The sequence below is a fragment of the Glycine max genome, chromosome 13 (assembly GCF_000004515.6).
Source record: "Glycine max cultivar Williams 82 chromosome 13, Glycine_max_v4.0, whole genome shotgun sequence".
Classification (NCBI taxonomy): Eukaryota; Viridiplantae; Streptophyta; class Magnoliopsida; order Fabales; family Fabaceae; genus Glycine; species Glycine max.
In genome coordinates this window covers 16,152,230-16,179,520 of record NC_038249.2, presented here as the reverse complement: position 1 = coordinate 16,179,520, position 27,291 = coordinate 16,152,230, and the positions used below count along the sequence as shown (strand labels likewise).

General features: G+C 38.5%; 1 protein-coding gene, 1 long non-coding RNA gene and 1 other non-coding gene across 3 annotated transcripts; all 3 read left to right on the top strand.

Moving 5' to 3' along the window:
- The first annotated feature begins 2,168 nt into the window (after window positions 1-2,168).
- On the top strand, window positions 2,169-3,130 carry LOC102659674 (AMP deaminase-like). The gene is made up of 2 exons (XM_041008715.1): window positions 2,169-2,754; window positions 2,929-3,130. The coding sequence occupies exons 1-2, from the start codon at window positions 2,511-2,513 to the stop codon at window positions 3,054-3,056; spliced, it is 372 nt and encodes a 123-aa protein (XP_040864649.1). The 5' UTR covers window positions 2,169-2,510; the 3' UTR covers window positions 3,057-3,130.
- Window positions 3,131-9,315: 6,185 nt separating this feature from the next.
- LOC100805466 (uncharacterized) lies at window positions 9,316-10,797 on the top strand. The gene is made up of 5 exons (XR_005888132.1): window positions 9,316-9,614; window positions 9,704-9,831; window positions 9,929-10,108; window positions 10,469-10,536; window positions 10,621-10,797. It is a non-coding gene; the product is annotated as an uncharacterized protein (transcript).
- Window positions 10,798-11,406: 609 nt separating this feature from the next.
- LOC121173384 (uncharacterized) lies at window positions 11,407-27,034 on the top strand. Its single transcript, XR_005888133.1, has 3 exons — window positions 11,407-11,811; window positions 26,325-26,406; window positions 26,880-27,034. It is a non-coding gene; the product is annotated as an uncharacterized lncRNA (long non-coding RNA).
- Window positions 27,035-27,291: the final 257 nt, after the last annotated feature.

Genomic DNA, 27,291 nt, shown 5'->3' with positions numbered 1-27,291 from the left:
TGGCCCTCCTCCCAATTTAGTTTATGTTTCTAGCTTGAACCTCCTTCTAATAAGAAAAAAAAAGAAGAAAAAAGTTATCAATTAAAATTGTATGAATATTTATATTATCCATAATTAATATAAGACCCGAGTATATCATATTTTTCACTATATAACACAAAAATATGATATTTTCAATAATTTAAATAAACGGAAAATGTTTATTATATATAAATTCTTTTAAAATAAGCATAAGATTATTAAGCATTTATACTACTACATTTACACACATTGTATCATATTATTTTTCAATAAAATATATAGTTTTACTTAAAATATTTTATTTTAAAATGTAACTTTAATTTATATTATGCTAGTTTCAACATACTTACAACATATAATATCATTAAAAATTCTTAATGGAAAATTGATTTAAATATTGTGAAAAATTCCACTCTTTTAAGAATTTATTATAACTACCGTAAAAAAATATTATAACTAATATACTTTTCTATGAGTAGCTAATATTGCGTGATTATATTAAAGAGAAAAAAAAATACTTACATTATTAGCTCATTTTTCGTCTCATAACTATAAACAATACTAAATACCTATAACAACTCATGTTACACAAGCGCTAATAAAATTAAATTATCTATTAAAAATTATATAATAATTACTTTATTTTAAGTAATATTTTATTTCAATAGTTTTCATCTAATTTAATTAACTTTTATATTTTAAATTACTCAAAATATTATTTATAAATTTTAAATATTATAAAATAAATATTTTTTATTTACAATATAAATATAACATTTCAAATTCCAAAATTACGAAAATATTTGAATAGTCTAATTACACATTTAGTTCTTATAGTTTCAAACTTATCCCTCTAAATTTTACATTTTAATTCCAAAAAGATCATTGTCATTAAGTTTTTTTTAACTCTTAATTAAAGAATTTGAACAACAGAAATTTTTTGGAAATTAAAAAATGAACTTTAGGAACTAAATAATTCATTTATTAACTATAGTAACTAAAAATAATAAGTTTGGAATATATAAGAATTAAATGGATAATTAAACCTATTTGAATTTAACATAACTTAAATTAACATAAATTTCTCATGTAACTTCATAAATATTTTAAATACATAATAATCAATTTGATTCTTAAATTATTTTAAAATATTCAATTTATTTCTCAAGTTCTTAAAAGATTCAATTTAATCCTCAAATTTTAAAAAATAAACCAATTTAATCCTTTTCATCCAATTAAACTACCCAGCTAGGATTGCCAATTCCATTGGATATTACAAATTCTTTTCACAAATATATCTATAAAATTTTATATTAATCTAAAATTATTTGATATCTCATTCAATAATTAAAACTAAACACTCATATAATTTTAAAATATATAAAAATATGAATGATTTAATTTTTTATTATTCAATTTAAAAAAAATTAATACAAATAATTAATATAGTATATAATTATAATTCAATAGTTATATTAATAAAATCAACATTAGATAATTGATGGTGTAATTTTTTGTGTAAGTTACATTACAGTAATTTGTTTCCTCTATTATATATATATATATATATATATATATATATATATATATATATATATAATAGAGGAAACAAATTACTGTAATGTAACATAGTCTATACTATTAATTAAAGATTGTCAAAATTATAAAATCATAAAGGAAACTTAAAATAAAAAAAAGTAAAACTTTCAAAATTATATAATTTTTAATAAATTAACTTCAACTAATAATAATATAAAAAAATGTTGCTAACAAGATAGGACCAAGATATAGATAACTGAATAATGCTGTAGTCATTCTCAAAATTTTAAGCCTCATTTAAATTGCTTATATGAAAGTATTTTTTTGACGGGCAATGGAAAAGAAAAAGAATGAGAGGTTTTTGCCTCCGCCGCTGGATGCTATGATAAACTGTTTGATACTAGTTTGCATTCATGTATTTTTTTTTATCTATGAAACAGGGTTACTTGGGCATAAAATAAGACAAAAGTGAGGATATTGCTGGATGTAGACGACTCTCCATAGCAATTTAGAAATCTGCAGTTTAAAGACCCGAACTTGTTGACCTATTTTCACCTATAATTGTCAGGAATTTATTTAGGAATACTTCAATGATTTTTACTAATTTTAGTTCATTTTAAAGGCTGGATTATAATGGTTCACTAAAATTTATGTCACTTGGAGTTTAGGAGCTGGCATGGACCAAGAGATATGATATGATTTAACGTCTGAACTTATAATTGTTCACTAAAAAGTAAGCAAACTATTAGGTGTAGTAGGTTCCAATGAACAAACGGAGATTACAAAAACGGAGGTGTAGTATGATTTAACTTTCTCTGTTTCTCTCTCCCTACTTTCTTAATACCTGTTTCCCTGGGCTTGAATTAATCCAGCCTTTTCTATTGCTCTTTCGCTATGCTTGGATCATCACATGACACAGGGCTCTATATTAGCTAAAGCAAAAAAATTGAATGATCTGTGAGTTGAAAATTGAAATCACCTGTATGCAGGGTCCAGAAGGTAAAATCCCATTTGAGACTTTACCTAATCATGTTAATGCCAATAGAGAGCAGATGGCAATTACACTAAGTATGATCCGCTCTCATAGTGTTTCTGGTGACCTGCATGGTGTGCAGCCTGATCCAATAGCAGCTGACATTCTGAGGAAAGAGCCAGAGCATGAAACTTTCACAAGATTGAGAATAACTCCTCTTGGTATGAACTCTGACATGTTACTCTTCCTCATTCTCTTGAGTGCAAAGAAATTGCTTTGAATGGGTTTTTTCATGGGATGTATAGAATCCCCCTCCTTCAAACACTTGTTTGATTACAATATTTGCATATCTGGAAAATTTATAGTAAACTATAATTGTTATATTTTTTGTTTAGAGGCTCCGTCACCTGATGAAGTTGAAGCTTATGTGGTTCTGCAAGAATGCCTTGAAATGAGAAAAAGATATGTTTTTAGAGAAGTTGTTGCTCCGTGGGATAAAGAAGTTATATCCTGTAAGAATTAATGTCTTATGTGAGAGGCATGTGACTTATGTAGGGACTAATAAGTAAATAATTAATGATTAAGGACTAAATTGTAATTGGGCTTAATAGGAAAAGTTTCTAGAACTATACTTGATGGGAGTAGTGGTTATAAAAGGGGCTTAATACCCACTAACGTGGAATAAGGTCCCCTTCCTGACCAGAAAAGTGTTCTCTCTCACCCATAACCATCACGAACGGAGAGAGACAGAAAAGAAAGGTCAAAGGAAGTGAAATCTTATTTCTCTCCTCTTTCAAGGAAATCAAAGTACACCGGAGAAAAGTTCCTATGGAGAAAGATACAAGTCTTCCTAATGGAGAAAGGTACACATCATTATCTATTGTTGTTGTTTATTGATTGTTTGTGAGAATCATAGGTTTCAAGATCCTGTTGTTTCCTATAATTGAAAGTCTAGGAAACCCCTTAAGAATTTTTACATGTGGTATCAGAGCATGTGTTATGAAATTTAAGATTCTCCAAGAATGATTTAATTTCTCTCAATTATACATGAACCCTAATTATGAAATTTAGGAATAATTTAATTTCTTTCAATTATGTATGAACCCTAATTATGAAATTTAGGGATAATTTAATTTCTCTCAATTATGCATAAATCCTAATTATGAAATTTAGGAATTTTATTTTCCGCTGCATACATTGTTTTATTGGCAATATTTTATTATTGTTGAATACCAATTTTTGGAGAAAGATTATTTGAAAACTTATGATTATCGGAGAGAAAGCTGCACAACATGTATATATTAAATTTGGAGAAAGTTATTACTTCTAACGGTGAAAGAAAGGAAGCGTGCCTAAACGTAAATATTCAATTTCAATTTTGAAAAACTGCGCAGGTATGAAATTGCTATTTGCAACCTTATGTTTGCTATTTCCAATCCCACTTGATTTTTTTTTTCGAAAAATTATTGTTGAACGTGATTAAAGGATTGAAAGTTTATATCCTGTAACTAAATTAACGTGAATGCTTTGAAATTATTGGTAGCAGTAAATATATGTATATGTTACATATTTGCTTGAACGTATTTGAATGCAAAAACATAAATAAATACAAATATTATTTTATGGCCTGGAACAAAATTAATAGAATGTCTATGAATTGTTAATAGCAATAAGTATGTACAGGCCATATATATTTGATTGGAATTAAATGTATGTTAAATTTGTTAGTCACCAAAGTGGCCAAATTTGTAAGGTTATTTAATTCCAAATTAATAATTATTTTAATAATATTTGGTTGGAATTAAATGTATGTTGAATTTGTTAGTCACCAAAGTGGCCAAATTTGTAAGGTTATTTAATTCCAACTTAATGATTATTTCAATTACTCATAGAATAATGGATGCTAAATTATATGATTATTGGTTTATGGGTAATTGAAATTCATTGTTATAAGGCATTTATGGATCGCCCAAAGGTTGATTAATTGTTCTTATAATTAATGAATATAATTGTAGGCAATTTGTGTGTATCATTAGTTTTATTTATATGCCCAAAGGAAATAGATACTACAAATTGGTGCATATTTAATTGCCAAATAATGTTAAAATTTTATTAGTATCATTATGTTTGTATGTTGTATGTTGGTGTATCACCCAAAGGAGAACATCAATATACATTGTCCGTCATCTGAATGAATCATATGTATGACATGTATTTTATGTCTCAAAACACATATGTGAATTTTATTATGTAATACATGTTTTGAATTAATTGGATTCTTATGTATCATCTGTGCCAATTTTAATGGGCTTAACTTCTTTGACTAAAATGAGCAAGTCCAATTTCACCTCGGTGTTTTGGATCATGATCTTGCTATGTTGGAATAGAAGTTTGTTATTATTATTGATGCTAGTAACAATGAAGAGAAAGTCCATTATAAAACTTGGAAAAGATCTAACAGACTCAGCCTAATGTTGATGAGAATGACTGTTAAAAACAATATTAAGACAACTCTCCCTAAAATTGAAAGTGCTAAAAAGTTTATGTGATTAGTGGAAGAGTGCTCTCAAACAACTGATAAGTCTATTGTTGGGACATTAATGAGTACATTGATCACCATGAAGTTTGATGGTTCACGTACTATGTATGAACATGTCATTGAGATGACAAACATTGCAGCAAGACTTAAGACCTTGGGAATATAATGGTTGTGAATGAGAACTTTCTTGTTCAGTTTATTATAAACTCATTACCGTCTGAGTTTGGCCTGTTCTAAATGAACTATAATACCATGAAAGATAAATGGAATGTGCATGAATTGCACAATATGTTAGTTCAGGAAGAAATGAGGCTTAAGGATCAAGGAAGTCACTTAGTCCATTATGTTAGCCACCAAGGGAATCAAGGAGCTTGAAAAGAAATTTATGAAGAAGCATGATAAAGGCAAAGGATCATTAAAGAACAATGACGACCCTTTGCAAATCCAGAAGAAAGTTATCAAAGGACAATAATTGTCAATTTTGTGAAATTAAGACATTTCCAAAAGGATTGCCTAAAGTGTAAGTTTTGGTTCGAAAAGAATGGTGAGCTTAATGCTCATTTATGTTTTGAATCAAACTTAACTGTAGTTTCCCATGATACATGATGGATTAATTCTGGATGTATGACTCATGTTTCTAACATTATGCAGAGATTCCTTACAATCCAAACCATAAGCCCAAATGAGAAGTTCATTTTCATGGGGAATGAAGTGAAAGCTCCAGTGGAAATAGTTGAAACTTATTGTTTAAAACGCAACACTGGACCTCGTTTAGATTTACTGGAAACTCCTTATGTACCTAGTTTATCTAGGAATTTAGTTTCATTATCTAAACTTGATGTTACTGCATACTCTTTTAATTTTGGTAATGGATGTTTCAATTTATTTAAGCATAATCATCTCATTGGTATTGGTATTCTTGTGATGGTTTATATAAATTGGAAATAGACAGTTTGTATGCTGAAATTGTTTTAACTTTGCATCATAATGTTGGCACTAAACATAGTTTAGTGAATGAACGATCTGCTTTCTTGTGGCATAAACGTTTAGGTCACATTTCTAGAGAAAGGATGGAAAGATTAATAAAGAATGAAATTCTTCCTTATCTAGATTTTACGGATCTAAATATTTGTGTGGGTTGTATTAAGGGAAAACAAGCAAAACATACAAAGAAAGAAGCTACAAGAAGCACTCATCTTCTTGAAATTGTGCATACTGATATTTGTGGATCTTTTGATGTTAGTTCTTTCGGAAAGGAAAGATACTTTATCACCATTATTGATGATTATTCACGTTACGTTTATGTCTACTTACTGCCCGAGATTTCTTAGGCAATGGATGCCCTAGAAATTTACTACAATGAAATAAAAGGGCAATTAGACATAAATGTGAAAATTATTAGATATGATAGAGGTGATGAGTATTACGGAAGATATGATGAAACTGGGCAACACCTAGGTCCATTTGCTAAGCTTGTTCAGAAACGTGCATTTGTGTGCAATACACAATTCCCGGTACACCACAACAAAATGGTGTATCAGAAAGGCGTAATAGAACTTTAATGGATATGGTTAGGAGTATGTTAATCAATTAGACTTTACCCGTATCTTTGTGGATGTATGCCTTGAAAACTGCCATGTATTTGTTGGACAGGGTTCCTAGTAAGGCAGTTCCAAAGACACCTTTTGAACTATGGACAAATAGGATACCTAGTATAAGGCACCTGCATGTTTAGGGTTGCCAGGCAGAAATAAGGATTTATAATTCGCAAGAAAGAAAATTGGATGCAAGAACAATCAGTGGATATTTCATTGGTTATCCAGAAAAGTTAAAAGGGTATATATTTTATTGTTCTAATCATAGTATGAGAATTGTCGAAACTAGAAATGCAAGGTTCATTGGAAATGATGAAATCAGTGGGAGTACAGTTCCACGAGAAGTGTAAATTAAAGATGTTAGAGTGCAAGTCCTTTTAGCTTGGGCCTCTAGCAGTAATGTGATTGCTCCTTTTAGTTGTTGTTACAAAATTAATGAAGAGGAGCAACACAATAATAAACCCATGATGCATAATGAACCTATTATGGAAGAACTACAAGAAGTAGCATTAAGGAGGTCTCAAAGAGAAAGGAGACCAGCTATTTCAATGATTATGTGGTATACCTACATGAAACATAAACAAACTTAAGCATTAATGATAATGATCCATTTTTGTTTTCACAAGTTGTAAGTTGTGATAGTTCTGAGAAGTGGTTAAATGCCATGAAAGAAGAGATAGATTCCATGGAACATAATGGTGTTTGGGACCTTGTAGAATTATCAAAGGGTTGTAAGAGAGTTAGTTGTAAGTGGGTCTTCAAGACTAAACGTGACTCTCATGACAACCTTGAATGTTATAAGGCTAGACTTGTTGCTAAGGAATTTACTCAGAAAGATGACATTGATTATAAAGAGACATTTTACTGGTCTCACGAAAGGATTCCTTCAGTATTATCATGGCATTAGTAGTCCATTATGACTTGGAGCTACATCAGATGGATGTGAAAACTGCCTTTCTTAATGGAGATTTAGAGAAGAATGTTTGTATGGACCAACCAATAGGGTTCTCAGTTGAAGGAAATGAACACATGGTGTGCATACTAAAGAAATCAATATACAGTCTTAAAGCAAGCTTCCTGCCAATGGTATTTGAGGTTTAATGATACCATTATTTCCTTTAGATTTAAGGAAAATACTGTTTATCGGTGTATGTATCTGAAGATCAGTGGGAGTAAGGTTATTTTCTAATTCTGTATATTGATGATATCTTGCTTGTAGCTAACGATCTTGGTCTTCTTCATGAGACTAAGAAATTTCTCTCTAGAAACTTTGAAGTGAAAGATATGGGTGAGGTAAGTTATGTGATAGGGATATAAATATTCCATAATAGATCACAAGGATTGTTAGGCTTATCTCAGAAAGTATATATATCGATAAAGTGCTAGAGAGATTCAAGATGAAAAGGTGTTTAACATCGTCTATTCTAATTTAGAAATGAGACAGAGTTAGTCTCACACAATGTCCTAGAAATGATATGAAACGAAAACAAATGAAAGTAATTTTGTATGCATCAGTTGTTGTTGCATCTTAGAGCTGAATTTGTAGTATGTTTTGAGGCTACAATTCAAGCTAATTGGCTGCGGAACTTTATTTCAGGGCTTGGAATTGTCGACAGTATTGCTAGGCCGCTGAAAATGTATTGTGATCATTCCGCAGCAATATTTTTTGTAAGAACGACAAGTACTCTAAGGGTGCTAAGCATATGAAATTGAGGTACTTTGTCGTGAAGGAAGAAGTTCAGAAACAAAGAGTGTCAATAGAACATATTAGCACAAACCTTATGATAGTTGACCCTTTGAATAAGGTATTATTGCCCAAGACATTATAGAACATGTTGAAAGTATGAGCATTATTGTTATTGATGATCATTAAGTGTAATTTACCTTGTGTAATTTTGCTGACACTCTGAGCTCAATTATGATATGTTTCTGATTACCTGTTCTCTATGTTTGCATGCATGTTTGTGTTAGAGTAATGTTAACGAGTTTTGTCTTGAATGAAGACATTATGTTGGACCAATTATGTACTCCTAACTAATGGTCATATTAAGGAAAAAACTAATTTGTAGTACATGGAAGGGACTATGTCGATTAGATGATGTACAACCGCCATGACTCTAATTGGTTCCTATTCTTAATCATGAAATTAGGATGTACCCAATGTATAAAAAAATTTAGTCAATTTTTAATGCGCATTATGTTAGTTAATCTATTTATTTATTTAGTCCATAATGTTTATTAATATCACATGAGCCAAGTGGGAGAATGTAAGAATTAATGTCTCATGTGAGAGGCATGTGACTTATGTAGGGACTAATAAGTAAATAATTAATGATTAAGGACTAAATTGTAATTGGGCTTAATAGGAAAAGTTTCTAGAACTAACTGCTACTTGATGGGAGTAGTGGTTATAAAAGGGGCTTAATATCCACTAACGTGGAATAAGGTCCCCTTCCTGACCAGAAAAGTGTTCTCTCTCACCCATAGCCATCACGAACGGAGAGAGACAGAAAAGAAAGGTCAAAGGAAGTGAAATCTTATTTCTCTCCTCTTTCAAGGAAATCAAAGTACACCGGAGAGAAGTTCCTATGGAGAAAGATACAAGTCTTCCTAATGGAGAAAGGTACACATCATTATCTATTGTTATTGTTTATTGATTGTTTGTGAGAATCATAGGTTTCAAGATCCTGTTGTTTCCTATAATTGAAAGTCTAGGAAACCCCTTAAGAATTTTTACATATCCGACCCCAGCACACCCAAGCCTAACCCAGATCCATTTTTATACATTCCTGAAGGAAAGTCTGATGTGAGTTTTTTTTCTCCCACCACTGAAAACTTGGATCTCCCTATGTTATATGCTGTGATTAAATTAGTTGTATTTCTCTTGTGCTACAACATTATTTTGAAATGCAAGATGGGGTTATTCGTGTATATCCAGATAGAGATGGTAAGTAACAGGAATTTGTTATTGATAAACTTGGTAATTTTATCACCACTCAAGGTGGGATCTTATGCATGCTTGCCTATTACTTGCAGCAAAAGAAGAGCTTTTTCCTGTAGCTGATGCAACTACATTTTTCACTGATCTTCATCACTTACTTCGAGTCATAGCAGCAGGGAATATAAGAACTTTATGCCATCATAGGCTCAATCTTCTAGAATAAGTACATCTCTAATTTACTGAAACAAACTGCAGCCTATGCTTGTATTTTAATTACATACAAGAATCAATTGTTGTTTGACAATTTCTATATTTTTCAGAAATTCAATCTTCATTTGATGCTAAATGCGGATAGAGAATTTCTTTCTCAGAAGAGTGCTCCACATCGAGACTTCTATAATGTTAGAAAAGTTGATACTCATGTCCACCACTCAGCATGCATGAATCAGAAACATCTTTTAAGGTTCATAAAGTCAAAGCTGAGAAAAGAGCCTGATGAGGTGATATTCTGGATCTTGCTGTGATGTAACATACTCTGCAGTAGCCCCCTTTTTTCCCCTCTCAGATGAACTGTATGACAAAAGTGATAGAGCACAAATTGGATTTTTTTAAGAGTGTAAATATAAATTTGTGCATTTTCTTGTGAGTATTTAATGTAATAATATATTAATATAATTTAGTGTATCTATTAGCTTGATGGATTATGAAATGTTATTGATATGCCTGAAATGATTGGCTTATTGTCATCCCTTGTAGAAGTATGTAGCATGATGAATTATGTTATTTTTTAATCTCTGATACATGTGAATTATATATTTTACGAAGCTGATGTGCACTGTATATACTTTTAACATTCTCAGGTTGTAATATTTCGAGATTGGACATATCTAACATTGGAAGAGGTTTTCAAGAGTTTAGATTTGTCTGGGTAATGAGCTTTTGTAATTATTATAGTTATAATTGACTAGCTGTATGTTTTAGGAATTAATCATGTGCTGTCCTTTTTTAACAGATATGACCTCAATGTTGACCTTTTGGACGTTCACGCAGACAAGAGTACTTTTCATCGCTTTGATAAGTTCAATCTTAAATACAATCCTTGCGGTCAAAGTAGGCTCAGGGAGATATTTCTTAAGCAGGATAATCTCATTCAAGGTAACATTTTTTTTTGGGTATAACAGTCCTATCACCTGTGTTTACTTTAATCAAATTCAAAGTGGCTGAAATATCCCATGGTTTTGTGCAGTATTTTTACTTAATAAAATCTACTTAAAAGTTTCAAATGAGGTTTTTCTATCACAGATTAACATCATCCAAACTATGGATCATGTGCAGAAACTCAGCGTGCTTTTAAACCTATCAATATGACTCCCTAAACACCTGAAAGCACTCATATTCAATGTAGGGAAGTTTTCTGCACATGCCCGAGTGGGTCAATATACACTGGTTTGTGCATTTTGGTAGTGCAGAAGTTGTGTTGGTGTAGTTGGGTATTTTTGCATATGACCCAAAGTTGGAGGGCTTTCTTGAAGCCTATATCAATATTGTAGAATCCTGTATTGGACTAATTTCTTGAAGCCTATATCTTTTAGGTGGATGCATCTCAATGCTTGTTATGCAATATTATATCATCAATTTATTTAGGAAATGCAGTCCAGTATAATGTTCATAAGTATGAGGACCTATGTTGGCCAATGTGTTTGGACTTGTTGACAATAATTTACCATTTCTTGACTGTAGTTTATATATGCTCATCCCCATCTAGATGTTAACTTATTTTTGTGCCTTATTTATTCACAGATGGCTGAATATACAATATTAATATATGGTAGGAAGCAAAGTGAGTGGGACCAACTAGCCAGTTGGATAGTGAATAATGATTTGTACAGCGAGAATGTCGTTGTTAGGGAAACAGAGAAAAGATGCTGACTTCGAGGGCAGCAACCTCCAGCACAGGGGGGAAAGAAAGATCAAGGAAGGAAAGTATTATTTTTCTCATATCCTGCTTTGGTTATTTACATGTCTATATATAGGCTAATTCCTTCTAACAGATTGTATGAATTTCTATCCAAATCCAAAAGGAATCTAATAGAAATCTAATAACGATATTCTGTTATGCAGGATCGGTGCAAGCAAGATTTGAGGCTGATATGCAAAAGTGCTCTTCCAATTCTACCCTTCTCTGCTACACGTAATCAGCCAGGTAAACGGGTTTCACTATCTTTCTCTTGGTCTCTTCCTTCCTCTGCACCATGGATGCTGGTGTTTCCTGTGTATCTGGCATCTTTAATTCATGCGTAACATCCTCGGCCCCTTGAAAATCCACCTTGTCCTCAAGGTGGTATTCGTGACATAAGTGATGCCAGTTCTCCCACGTTGCTTCGTCAGGTGATAATCCGTCCCACTGAACTAGGACTTCCCAAGCTATGGGTAAGGTTCCCGGAATCTGGCGGCGTCTAAGAATGGTGAGGGGAGTCACCACTGGTTGTCCTTCTTCAAACTGTAGGGGCAGGGTGGGACTAGTAATCGAATCCACAGTGCCTATGAAAGGTTTGAGCACAGAACAATGAAATACAGGATGAACTCGGGTCCCCTCCGGCAATTGCAATCGATAAGCCGCTGCACCAATGCGGTCCACAATCCTAAAAGGCCCGTAATAACGCTTAGCTAGTTTCTCCCCACGGGCGTTTGACCCCCTGGCAGTCAACTGTCGACGTGGCCGTAGTTTGACCAAAACCCAATCATTGGGTTGGTAGACAACATCTCTGCGCTTTGCATCCGCAAACCTCTTCATAGTCTCCTGAGCTTTAAGAAGCTTCTTTCTGATGGAATGAAATGTGGTCTCCCTATCCACTAAGAACTCATCCACAGCGTCGTTCTTTGAAGTGCCGGCAAGGTAGTCGGGAAAGGTTAGGGGCTTCCGTCCATAAGTGATCTCATAAGGAGTTGATCCCGTGGTGGCAGACCAAGCTGAATTGTGAGACCATTCAACCCAAGGAAGGTATTTTCCCCAGGTTCCTTGCTTCTCATGCACAAAGGCACGCAGGTATTGCTCAATCACACGGTTAAGAACTTCAGTCTGTCCATCACTCTGAGGATGGTAGGCCGAGCTTAGCCGTAATAGCGTGCCACTGAGACTAAAAAGATCTCTCCAGAACTGGCTTATGAATAGCGGATCCCGATCAGAGACTATACTCCGAGGGAAGCCGTGAAGCTTGACCACGATGTTCAGGAAAAGGCTAGCCACCATGTGAGCGGTATGGCCGGTAGGCAACATCCCCAAGTGAATGCCCTTCGAGAATCTGTCAACAACAACAAGAATTACAGTGTTCCCTTTGTACACTGGAAGACCGACAATAAAATCCATGGACTGTTAGTGCTTAGCTCTACGGAGTTTTAAAAGATTGGCTAAGATTTTGTTAAAACATAAGCACTTAGACAATGAAGGAAAGCTGGAGTTGCTGCACATGATGTCCAACGTTATGTCAAGGAATAAGATCGGGCTGCACAATGCACAAGGCAAGATAAAATGTCAAATGAAGAATTGAAGTTGCAGGATCCACGATGTCGGATACAATGTCCTGACATCCTGCCCGAAAATACTGGAGTTGCTGCACAATGCATAAGTCAAGATAAAATGTCAAATGAAGCATTGAAGCTGCAGGATCCACGATGTCGGATACGATGTCCTGACATCTTGCCCGAAAATACTGGACACATAAATCTGTTATATCTTTAACAGATTATTGTGCAGTTAGCAAGAGATTAGATGATCTATCTTTAGGAACGAATTAAAAGATAATTAAAGTTCGAATTTCAAAGTAGAAGAGTTCGTTCAGGGATTAAAGATTAAAGATAAAAACTAAAAGATCAAACTGTATCTTTTAGATCTTTAAGTGCAGATTTTCAGGAAAATGATAGATCTCATCCAGCACAAGCAGTTGCAGCCCAGAAACGCACATTGCTATATAATCATGGAGGCTGCACGAGTTCTGTACCAAGTCCGGGATTGAAGAGTTATTTTGTGAGTTTTGGGACTTGAGTGTTTTGTGAGCCACCTTGATGGTACCCTAGCATCAAGTGTTGGACCTGAGTGTGTAGAGTTGATCTCTTGTGTGTAGAGTTGATCTCTAGTGTGTAGGGTTGATCCCTTTTGTTCAGAGTTGATCTCTGGTGTGTCTTTGATTTAATTGTAAACACGGGAGAGTGTTTGAGAGGGAGTGAGCGGGGTTTCTCATATCTAAGAGTGGCTCTTAGGTAGAGATCGCACGGGTAGTGGTTAGGTGAGAAGGTTGTAAACAGTGGCTGTTAGACCTTGAACTAACACTATTTTAGTGGATTTCCTCCCTGGCTTGGTAGCCCCCAGATGTAGGTGAGGTTGCACCGAACTGGGTTAACAATTCTCTTGTGTTATTTACTTGTTTAATCTGTTCATACAGTCAAAGACAATCTGCATGTTCTGAAGCGTGATGTCGTGACATCCTGTACGACATCTGTCCCCAGTATCAGAATTTCAATTGGTATCAGAGCGGGCACTCGAATTCACTGAGTGAGATCTAGGGAGATAAATTCTGATGAACATGGAGAAAGAAGGAGGACCAGTGAACAGACCACCAATCCTAGATGGAACCAACTATGAATACTGGAAAGCAAGGATGGTGGCCTTCCTCAAATCACTGGATAGCAGAACCTGGAAAGCTGTCATCAAAGGCTGGGAACATCCCAAGATGCTGGACACAGAAGGAAAGCCCACTGATGAATTGAAGCCAGAAGAAGACTGGACTAAAGAAGAAGACGAATTGGCACTTGGAAACTCCAAAGCTTTGAATGCTCTATTCAATGGAGTTGACAAGAATATCTTCAGACTGATCAACACATGCACAGTGGCCAAAGATGCATGGGAGATCCTGAAAACCACTCATGAAGGAACCTCCAAAGTGAAGATGTCCAGATTGCAACTATTGGCTACAAAATTCGAAAATCTGAAGATGAAGGAGGAAGAGTGTATTCATGACTTCCACATGAACATTCTTGAAATTGCCAATGCTTGCACTGCCTTGGGAGAAAGAATGACAAATGAAAAGCTGGTGAGAAAGATCCTCAGATCCTTGCCTAAGAGATTTGACATGAAAGTCACTGCAATAGAGGAGGCCCAAGACATTTGCAACATGAGAGTGGATGAACTCATTGGTTCCCTTCAAACCTTTGAGCTAGGACTCTCGGATAGGGCTGAAAAGAAGAGCAAGAACTTGGCGTTCGTGTCCAATGATGAAGGAGAAGAAGATGAGTATGACCTGGATACTGATGAAGGTCTGACTAAGGCAGTTGTGCTTCTTGGAAAGCAGTTCAACAAAGTGCTGAACAGAATGGACAGGAGGCAGAAACCACATGTCCAGAACATCCCTTTCGACATCAGGAAAGGTAGCAAATACCAGAAAAGGTCAGATGAAAAGCCCAGTCACAGCAAAGGAATTCAATGCCATGGGTGTGAAGGCTATGGACACATCATAGCTGAATGTCCCACTCATCTCAAGAAGCAGAGGAAAGGACTTTCTGTATGTCGGTCTGATGATACAGAGAGTGAACAAGAAAGTGATTCTGACAGAGATGTAAATGCACTCACTGGGAGATTTGAATCTGCTGAAGACTCAAGTGATACAGATAGTGAAATCACTTTTGATGAGCTTGCTATATCCTATAGAAAACTATGCATCAAAAGTGAGAAGATCCTTCAGCAAGAAGCACAACTGAAGAAGGTCATTGCAGATCTGGAGGCTGAGAAGGAGGCACATGAAGAGGAGATCTCTGAGCTTAAAGGAGAAGTTGGTTTTCTGAACTCTAAACTGGAGAACATGACAAAATCAATAAAGATGCTGAATAAAGGCTCAGATACGCTTGATGAGGTGCTGCTGCTTGGAAAGAATGTTGGAAACCAGAGAGGACTTGGATTTAATCCTAAGTCTGCTGGCAGAACAACCATGACAAAATTTGTTCCTGCCAAAAACAGGACTAGAGCCACGATGTCACAACATCGGTCTCGACATCATGGAACGCAGCAGAAAAAGAGCAAAAGAAAGAAGTGGAAGTGTCACTACTGTGGCAAGTATGGTCACATAAAGCCCTTTTGCTATCATCTACATGGCCATCCACATCATGGAACTCAAAGTAGCAGCAGCAGAAAGAAGATGATGTGGGTTCCAAAACACAAGGTTGTCAGTCTTGTTGTTCATACTTCAGCATCAGCTAAGGAAGATTGGTACCTAGATAGCGGCTGTTCCAGACACATGACAGGAGTCAAAGAATTCCTGCTGAACATTGAGCCCTGCTCCACTAGTTATGTGACATTTGGAGATGGCTCTAAAGGAAAGATCATTGGAATGGGAAAGCTAGTTCATGATGGACTTCCTAGTCTGAACAAAGTACTGCTGGTGAAGGGACTGACTGCAAACCTGATCAGCATCAGTCAGTTGTGTGATGAAGGATTCAATGTAAACTTCACAAAGTCAGAATGCTTGGTGACAAATGAGAAGAGTGAAGTTCTAATGAAGGGCAGCAGATCAAAGGACAACTGTTACCTATGGACACCTCAAGAAACCAGTTACTCCTCCACATGTTTATCCTCCAAAGAAGATGAAGTCAGAATATGGCATCAAAGATTTGGACATCTGCACTTAAGAGGCATGAAGAAAATCATTGACAAAGGTGCTGTTAGAGGCATTCCCAATCTGAAAATAGAAGAAGGCAGAATCTGTGGTGAATGTCAGATTGGAAAGCAAGTCAAGATGTCCCACCAGAAGCTTCAACATCAGACCACTTCCAGGGTGCTGGAACTACTTCACATGGATTTGATGGGGCCTATGCAGGTTGAAAGCCTTGGAGGAAAGAGGTATGCCTATGTTGTTGTGGATGATTTCTCCAGGTTTACCTGGGTCAACTTTATCAGAGAGAAATCAGAAACCTTTGAAGTATTCAAAGAGTTGAGTCTAAGACTTCAAAGAGAAAAAGACTGTGTCATCAAGAGAATCAGGAGTGACCATGGCAGAGAGTTTGAAAACAGCAGGTTCACTGAATTCTGCACATCTGAAGGCATCACTCATGAGTTCTCTGCAGCCATTACACCACAACAGAATGGCACAGTTGAAAGGAAAAACAGGACTTTGCAAGAGGCTGCTAGGGTCATGCTTCATGCCAAAGAACTTCCCTATAATCTCTGGGTTGAAGCCATGAACACAGCATGCTACATCCACAACAGAGTCACACTTAGAAGAGGAACTCCAACCACTCTGTATGAAATCTGGAAAGGGAGGAAGCCAACGGTTAAGCACTTCCACATCTTTGGAAGTCCATGTTACATTTTGGCAGATAGAGAGCAAAGGAGAAAGATGGATCCCAAGAGTGATGCAGGAATATTCCTGGGATACTCTACAAACAGCAGAGCATATAGAGTATTCAATTCCAGAACCAGAACTGTGATGGAATCCATCAATGTGGTTATTGATGATCTAACTCCAGCAAGAAAGAAGGATGTCGAAGAAGATGTCAGAACATCGGGAGACAATGTAGCAGATACAGCTAACAGTGCAGAGAATGCAGAAAACTCTGATTCTGCTACAGATGAACCAAGCATCACTCAACCTGACAAGAAATCCTCCATTAGAATCCAGAAGATGCACCCCAAGGAGCTGATTATAGGAGATCCAAACAGAGGGGTCACTACAAGATCAAGGGAGGTTGAGATCGTCTCAAATTCATGCTTTGTCTCCAAAATTGAGCCCAAGAATGTGAAAGAGGCACTGACTGATGAGTTCTGGATCAATGCTATGCAAGAAGAATTGGAGCAATTCAAAAGGAATGAAGTCTGGGAGCTAGTTCCGAGACCCGAGGGAACTAATGTGATTGGCACCAAGTGGATCTTCAAGAACAAAACCAATGAAGAAGGTGTTATAACCAGAAACAAGGCCAGACTTGTTGCTCAAGGCTACACTCAGATTGAAGGTGTAGACTTTGATGAAACTTTCGCTCCTGTTGCTAGACTTGAATCCATCAGATTGTTACTTGGTGTAGCTTGCATCCTCAAATTCAAGCTGTACCAGATGGATGTGAAGAGCGCTTTTCTGAATGGATACCTGAATGAAGAAGTCTATGTGGAGCAGCCAAGGGGATTTGTAGACCCAACTCATCCAGATCATGTATACAGGCTCAAGAAGGCTCTCTATGGATTGAAGCAAGCTCCAAGAGCTTGGTATGAAAGGCTAACAGAGTTCCTTACTCAGCAAGGGTATAGGAAGGGAGGAATTGACAAGACTCTCTTTGTCAAACAAGATGCTGAAAACTTGATGATTGCACAGATATATGTTGATGACATTGTGTTTGGAGGGATGTCGAATGAGATGCTTCGACATTTTGTTCAACAGATGCAATCTGAATTTGAGATGAGTCTTGTTGGAGAGCTGACTTATTTTCTGGGACTCCAAGTGAAGCAGATGGAAGACTCCATATTCCTCTCACAAAGCAAGTATGCAAAGAACATTGTCAAGAAGTTTGGGATGGAAAATGCCAACCATAAAAGAACACCTGCACCTACTCACTTGAAGCTGTCAAAGGATGAAGCTGGCACCAGTGTTGATCAAAGTCTGTACAGAAGCATGATTGGGAGCTTACTATATTTAACAGCTAGCAGACCTGACATCACCTATGCAGTAGGTGTTTGTGCAAGATATCAAGCCAATCCCAAGATAAGTCACTTGAATCAAGTAAAGAGAATTCTGAAATATGTAAATGGCACCAGTGACTATGGGATTATGTACTGTCATTGTTCAGGTTCAATGCTGGTTGGGTATTGTGATGCTGATTGGGCTGGAAGTGCAGATGACAGAAAAAGCACTTCTGGTGGATGCTTCTATCTGGGCAACAATCTTATTTCATGGTTCAGCAAGAAGCAGAACTGTGTGTCCCTATCTACTGCAGAAGCCGAGTATATTGCAGCAGGAAGCAGCTGTTCACAACTAGTTTGGATGAAGCAGATGCTCAAGGAGTACAATGTCGAACAAGATGTCATGACATTATACTGTGACAACTTGAGTGCTATTAATATTTCTAAAAATCCTGTGCAACACAGCAGAACCAAGCACATTGACATTAGACATCACTATATCAGAGAGCTTGTTGATGATAAAGTTATCACACTGGAGCATGTTGACACTGAGGAACAAATAGCAGATATTTTCACAAAGGCATTGGATGCAAATCAGTTTGAAAAACTGAGGGGCAAGCTGGGCATTTGTCTGCTAGAGGAATTATAGCAGCTACTGCAATCTGAACGTGCCCAAACGAATCACTTAACATTAATAGCACGTTCACTACTAAGCCAAAACGAATTCGACCGTTGCTTCACACGCCCCTCTATATTCCTCATTCAAACTTATATTGTTGTGGTAATCCCGTCTTCAGCATTTCCCAATAGCTCTCAGAAATTTGCGAAACCATTCCAAACGTTCTGCTTTTCCATGGCTACCTCACCAAAAGAAACTTCAGCTCCTGGTTCACCCTCTGTACCATCATCTCCGCACCAGGAACAACCAGAATTCAACATCCAACCCATACAAATAATTCCTGGTCAAGCTTCTGTCCCTGAGAAACTGGTTCCCAGAAGACAACAGGGAGTGAAGATTGCTGAAAACCCTAGCCTTGCAACAAGTCCTAGGGAAGTAGACACGGAGATGGATAAGAAGATCCGCAGTATTGTGAGTAACATTCTGAAAAATGCGTCTGTGCCTGATGCTGATGAAGATGTTCCAACATCCTCCACCCCGAATGTTTCTGTGCCTGATGTTGATAAAGATGTTCCAACATCTTCCACTCCAAATGCTGAAGTCCTCCCTTCACCCAGTGAAGAGGAATCAACAGAGGAAGAGGATCAAGCGACAGAGGAGATCCCTGCACCACGGGCACCAGAATCTGCTCCAGGTGACCTCATTGACCTAGAAGAAGTTGAATCTGATGAGGAACCCATTGCCAACAGGTTGGCACCTGGCATTGCAGAAAGGTTACAAAGCCGAAAGGGAAAAAGCCCCATTAAGAGGTCTGGACGAATCAAAACTATGGCACAGAAGAAGAGCACTCCAATCACTCCTACCACATCCAGAAGGAGCAAAGTTACAATCCCTTCCAAGAAGAGGAAAGAAATTTCCTCATCCGATTCTGATGATGATGTCGAACTAGATGTCTCGACATCAAAGAGGGCCAAGAAATCTGGGAAGAAGGTGCCTGGAAATGTACCTGATGCACCATTGGACAACATCTCATTCCACTCCATTGGCAATGTTGAAAGGTGGAAATTTGTATATCAACGGAGGCTTGCTGTTGAAAGAGAACTGGGAAGAGATGCCTTGGCTTGCAAGGAAATCATGGACCTCATCAAGGCTGCTGGACTACTGAAGACAGTCACCAAGTTGGGAGACTGTTATGAAGGCCTAGTCAGGGAATTCATTGTCAACATTCCCTCTGACATAACAAACAGAAAAGGTGATGATTATCAGAAAGTGTTTGTCAGAGGAAAGTGTGTTAGATTCTCCCCTGCTGTGATCAACAAGTACCTGGGCAGACCTACTGAAGGAGTGGTGGATATTGATGTTTCTGAGCATCAGATTGCCAAGGAAATCACTGCCAAACGAGTCCAGCATTGGCCAAAGAAAGGGAAGCTTTCTGCAGGGAAGCTAAGTGTGAAGTATGCAATTCTGCACAGGATTGGAGCTGCAAACTGGGTACCCACCAATCATACTTCCACTGTTGCCACAGGTTTGGGTAAATTTCTGTATGCTGTTGGAACCAAGTCCAAATTTAATTTTGGAAACTATATTTTTGATCAAACTGTTAAGCATTCAGAATCTTTTGCTGTCAAATTACCCATTGCCTTCCCTACTGTATTGTGTGGCATTATGTTGAGTCAACATCCCAATATCTTAAACAACATTGACTCTGTGATGAAGAGAGAATCTCCTCTATCCCTGCATTACAAACTGTTTGAGGGGACACATGTCCCAGACATTGTCTCGACATCAGGGAAAGCTGCTTCAGGTGCTGTGTCCAAGGATGCTCTGATTGCTGAACTCAAGGACACATGCAAGGTGCTGGAAGCAACCATCAAAGCCACCACAGAGAAGAAAATGGAGCTGGAACGGCTGATCGAAAGACTCACAGACAGTGGCATTGATGATGGTGAAGCAGCTGAGGAAGAAGAAGATCCAGCTGAGCAAGAAGAGGCAGCTGAGGAAGAGGAAGATGCAGCAGAAGAGACAGAACCAGATGATGATGATTCTGAAGCCACCCCATGACCATCAGACCTTTATTTTTGCTTTTACTAGTTATAGGGGCATGTCCCTTTGAACAATTGATTACTATTGGTCTGTAATATTTGCACCTTAAGTTCATGCATTCTACTTTTGTCAAATTCTGTCTAAAAAGGGGGAGTAATAGTATTAATAGTATTATGCTTGCTATTATGCATGATGTTGAGTAGTAGGATACTATGTATGATGTATGACAGTAGGATACGATGTATGCATGATTCATGATTTTGAGGGGGAGTTGTATGTATATGATTTTGAGGGGGAGACAAACTGCTGCTGCTGATGATGACTGGTGTAAGCTACTAGCTGATAGAAGATGCTGCAGTAAGAGCATGGAGACAGGGGGAGCAGAATGGTGATGTCACATGAGATGTCTTGACATCCTGAAAAGACTAGTAGCTGATAGAAGATGCTGCAGTGAAAGAGCATTGAGACAGGGGGAGCAGAAAGCTGATGTCACGTGAGATGTCTTGACATCCTGGAGAAGACTTGTAGATTTGCAACTTGAAGAATTTCCGCTGTGCTTGATTACTCTGATAATGAAAGTTGCTGATCCCACTTGCATAACTGCTCGTACCTGCTCAGGGAGTGTCTAAGTATGTTTTAGACAAAATTTGCCAAAGGGGGAGATTGTTAGTGCTTAGCTCTACGGAGTTTTAAAAGATTGGCTAAGATTTTGTTAAAACATAAGCACTTAGACAATGAAGGAAAGCTGGAGTTGCTGCACATGATGTCCAACGTTATGTCAAGGAATAAGATCGGGCTGCACAATGCACAAGGCAAGATAAAATGTCAAATGAAGAATTGAAGTTGCAGGATCCACGATGTCGGATACAATGTCCTGACATCCTGCCCGAAAATACTGGAGTTGCTGCACAATGCATAAGTCAAGATAAAATGTCAAATGAAGCATTGAAGCTGCAGGATCCACGATGTCGGATACGATGTCCTGACATCTTGCCCGAAAATACTGGACACATAAATCTGTTATATCTTTAACAGATTATTGTGCAGTTAGCAAGAGATTAGATGATCTATCTTTAGGAACGAATTAAAAGATAATTAAAGTTCGAATTTCAAAGTAGAAGAGTTCGTTCAGGGATTAAAGATTAAAGATAAAAACTAAAAGATCAAACTGTATCTTTTAGATCTTTAAGTGCAGATTTTCAGGAAAATGATAGATCTCATCCAGCACAAGCAGTTGCAGCCCAGAAACGCACATTGCTATATAATCATGGAGGCTGCACGAGTTCTGTACCAAGTCCGGGATTGAAGAGTTATTTTGTGAGTTTTGGGACTTGAGTGTTTTGTGAGCCACCTTGATGGTACCCTAGCATCAAGTGTTGGACCTGAGTGTGTAGAGTTGATCTCTTGTGTGTAGAGTTGATCTCTAGTGTGTAGGGTTGATCCCTTTTGTTCAGAGTTGATCTCTGGTGTGTCTTTGATTTAATTGTAAACACGGGAGAGTGTTTGAGAGGGAGTGAGCGGGGTTTCTCATATCTAAGAGTGGCTCTTAGGTAGAGATCGCACGGGTAGTGGTTAGGTGAGAAGGTTGTAAACAGTGGTTGTTAGACCTTGAACTAACACTATTTTAGTGGATTTCCTCCCTGGCTTGGTAGCCCCCAGATGTAGGTGAGGTTGCACCGAACTGGGTTAACAATTCTCTTGTGTTATTTACTTGTTTAATCTGTTCATACAGTCAAAGACAATCTGCATGTTCTGAAGCGTGATGTCGTGACATCCTGTACGACATCTGTCCCCAGTATCAGAATTTCATGGACAAGTCGTCCCATGGGCGATGCGGTGTAGGTAGGGGACACAAGAGTCCTGCAGTCTTCTTAGACTCATATTTTGTGATTTGACAATCCTTGCACTGAGCTACAAAGCGCGCCACATCCTCCCGGAGTTTGGGCCAATAAAAATTTTCCAGAATTCGAGTTGTGGTCTTCGTGACGCCGGCGTGGCCACCTGTGGGAGTGGAATGGAACTCCTGAAGAAGGGTCTGAATGAGGGGTAATTCGCGTGGAAGCCAGATACGTGACCTGTAAAGAATAAGATCCTGCGTCACAGTGTAATCTGGAAAATTAGGAGGGTGCAAGAGAATATTCCGGCGAAGGGTCTGGAAGTCATCATTATCATTCAACTGATTACGTAATTCCTTGAGGAAAGATAAACAAGGAACAGAGAGAAGCATTGTCAGGGAAGCGTTGGGGTCTGGTAAGCGTGATAAGGCATCCGTTGCTTGATTACACGTGCCCGAACGATACTGAATATCGTAATCATATCCCAACAGGCGAGCCATGTACAGGTGTTGTTCAGGCGTTTGTATGACCTGTCCCAGCAACTCCTTAAGACTACGGTGGTCGGTGATAATTGTGAAGTGGTGTCCAAGTAAGTATTGACGCCACTTCCGCACCGCCGTGGTAATGGCACAGAGCTCCCGGACATATGTCGAGGAACACAAGAGTTTTGGCGTGAACGGCTTACTAAAGAAAGCCAAAGGATGGCCCTGTTGAGAAAGTACGGCACCCATACCAACCCCGGATGCATCCGTCTCTAATGTGAAAGGCTTGGTAAAGTCCGGCAAGGCCAGTACCGGCGCTGTGGACAATGCTTCCTTAAGACGATCAAAAGCAATTTGGGCTGACTGAGACCATTGCAGGGGATCAGTCGTGGTAGCCTTTACTAGAGGTGCGGCAATCGTAGCATAACCCCGGATAAACCGGCGGTAAAACCCAGCCAGGCCGAGAAAACTTCGCAAAGCTTTGGTGGTTCTGGGTAGCGGCCATTGTTGTATCACAGATATCTTCGAGGCCACTGGTTCAACTCCACGGTAAGAGACAAGGTGTCCCAAGTATTCGACCTGAGTCTGAGCAAAAGAACATTTTGATAATTTCAGTACAAATTGATTCTGGAGTAATACCTGAAACGCAGTTTCGAGATGTTGAAGATGATCCTGGAACGAGGCGCTATACACCAGGATATCGTCAAAGAATACAATCACGAATTGTCTCAGAAATGGCCCAAACAAAGTGTTCATCGTGGATTGAAACGAGGAAGGCGCGTTACACAACCCGAACGGCATTACTCGGAATTCATAGTGGCCGTGGTGGGTGCGAAAGGCCGTCTTAGGAATATCTGCTTCGTGCATGCGTATTTGATGATACCCTTGAAGCAAATCTAATTTGGAAAAATAACAAGCGCCTCCCAATTCGTCAAGAAGTTCATCGATCATCGGGATCGGAAATCTGTCCTTGACAGTCACCGCGTTCAGAGCCCGATAATCGACGCAGAACCTCCAAGACCCATCTTGCTTTCTGACAAGGAGAACTGGGGACGAAAACGGGCTAGAGCTTGGCTGTATCAGGCCCTTCTGAAGCATCATGTCTACTTGTATCTCAATTTCCCTTTTCTGGAAATGGGGATACCGGTAAGGTCGCACGTTGACCGGCGATGATTGTGGCAACAAATGAATGTGGTGGTCAGTGTCACGGCGTGGCGGCAGGGATTGTTGTTGCTGAAACAGGGCATCATATTTGAGTAACAGGGATTGGAGTTCGCTAGGTAAGGTGGTGGTGTCTGTGGTGTTATTCTCAGATGGGAGCATGGTTATTTGGAAGCAAACACCGTCCCCCTAGCGCCGATAAAGCCGATGAAATTGGGGAGAGGAGATGAGCCTGAGGTTAGCGTCGTTATCCCCCTTCAATTCCACCAACCGACCTTGGTGGAAGAACTGCATAGTGAGGGTATTGTAATCCGTGAGGACTGGGCCTAGGGATTTTAACCACTCCACCCCTAGCACGAGATTAGCCCCTGAAATTGGTAAGACATGGAGGTCCACGACGAATTGAACCGATTGGATGGTGACTGTGATATCGGGGCAGACAGAATTGCACTCTAAGTTTTGACCATTCCCCACCATCACTCGAAGGGGAAGAGTGGAATGGCAGGGAAGACCCAGCTGGGAAACGAGTTCTGCTTGGATGAAGTTATGGGTGCTCCCGCCGTCGACGAGGAGCACCACCTGCCGGTCAGCCATAAGACCTACAAAACGTAAAGTCTCCGGGGCCACGTGTCCAGCCAATGAGTTAAAACTGATCTGGGCCTGGACCAGGTCAGTTGAAATAGATGGGGTATGAGGTGAAGGCGGGTCGGGTGGTTCGGGTTGTGGGTCAAAGTGGGCTATATCTGTATTAGGTGGTTCATCTCCCTCAGCGAGGAAGAGAAATACCCTAGAGGCACACTTGTGACCTCTGTGGTATTTCTCATCACACGTGAAGCATAGGCCTTTCTCGCGTCGGGAGGCAATCTCCTCCGGGGTTAATCGTTTCATGGCGGGTTGGATAGGTCGAGGGGGAAGGGTGAGAAGGGGTGCTGATTGAGTAACAGGGGAAGGAACTGGGCGGTTGAGGGGGGAGGGCTGTCGGTAGGTGGTGGCTGGGGGTGAGTATGGTGGGCGTGGTCGTGAGGAAGGCTTGGCATCCAACAATTTATCCTCCTGTAGTCGAGCTAACCCTGCGGCTTGGGAGAGCGTCAAGGGTTGCGACGCCTTGACTTCTCTGCGAATATCCAACGAGAGGCCGGAGATGAAGCACCGCAAGAGGAACGGCGCCGGAAGGCCAACCACATGATTAGCCAGGTCCTCAAACTCCGCGAGGTAAGCATTTACAGTGGTCTTTTGAGTGAGTTTAAAAAGAGCTCCGATGGGGTCTCCATACGGGGAGGGGGCAAAACGGGTTTGTAGGGCCTGTAAGAACACTGGCCACGAGGTGAGCTGGCCGTTACTGGTCATCCACTGAAACCAGGCTAAAGCTCGACCCTCCATGTAAAACGAAGCAATAGTTAAGCGTTCATGGGCTGGGGTATCGTGATATTCAAAAAACTGGTTGATCTTAAAGATCCAACCAGATGGGTCTGACCCATCGAACCTGGGTACGTCTAATTTCATCTTATGGATGGATGCAGGTGAAGGTGAAGGCTGGGAAGATGGAGCGGGTGAAGGAGTATGGTGAAAGAACGGAGGAAGGCACATGAGGAGTTCATCAATTTTGGCCGTCATGGAGGATTGTTGTTGGGTGAGCCGGAGGAGAGCATCCTCAAGTCTATCGGGAGGGGAAGAGGAGTCCGACATCAATGAAAAGCACCAATTGTTAGGGAAACAGAGAAAAGATGCTGACTTCGAGGGCAGCAACCTCCAGCACAGGGGGGAAAGAAAGATCAAGGAAGGAAAGTATTATTTTTCTCATATCCTGCTTTGGTTATTTACATGTCTATATATAGGCTAATTCCTTCTAACAGATTGTATGAATTTCTATCCAAATCCAAAAGGAATCTAATAGAAATCTAATAACGATATTCTGTTATGCAGGATCGGTGCAAGCAAGATTTGAGGCTGATATGCAAAAGTGCTCTTCCAATTCTACCCTTCTCTGCTACACGTAATCAGCCAGGTAAACGGGTTTCACTATCTTTCTCTTGGTCTCTTCCTTCCTCTGCACCATGGATGCTGGTGTTTCCTGTGTATCTGGCATCTTTAATTCATGCGTAACAGTCGTTTGGTTGATTCAGGTATTCTTTAATTATTTGTTTAGAGCACAGATTGGTTTTATTTCTCATAATGATATGGCAACAATTTATTATTTCTCCCAATCTACAAATTATTTTGGACTGCTAAATAATAAGAATTTGGGGAGCTTTTCCTGCTTTTCATTTATTGCCTTAATTTGCTCAGCCAATTATATAGTGTTAGCAATTGATGGTAGTTCTTATAAATGTCTTGCTGCTTCCACGGTTGTACAATGTGTACAAAGAAATGGGAATTGTGACATCATTCCAGAACATGCTCAACAATATTTTCATTCCACTTTTTGAGGTCACTGTCAACCCAGATTCACATCCTCAGCTGCATGTTTTCCTGAAACAGGTGTGTTATTCATCTACGTGACCTTTTAGAGTAAACAGCCAAAGATGAAGTGTCTTTAGATTTGTCCTCCAAAGATGGTAGTCCTCCAAAGATGAAGTGTCTTTAGATTTGTCCTCATCATAATGTTTGGTTCAGCTTAATCCTAGATTTGTACTGACAGTGTAAAAATAAAAATATTGTAATAAAAAAATATATGTTGAATACGTATATGTTTTCATTTATGTACTTTAAGTAAAACTTGATTTTAATCTTCGGATTTTAACTTTAATTATTTTGATTCCAGCTGGCTTTTTTCAAAAAGAAGTATTTTTTTTATCCTTACTTACAGTAAAAACTGTATGTGATGAAAGAATCACTATTTTTCCAAAATTCGGGGTCAAATTAATCAAAGTAAAAATATGAGAACTAATGC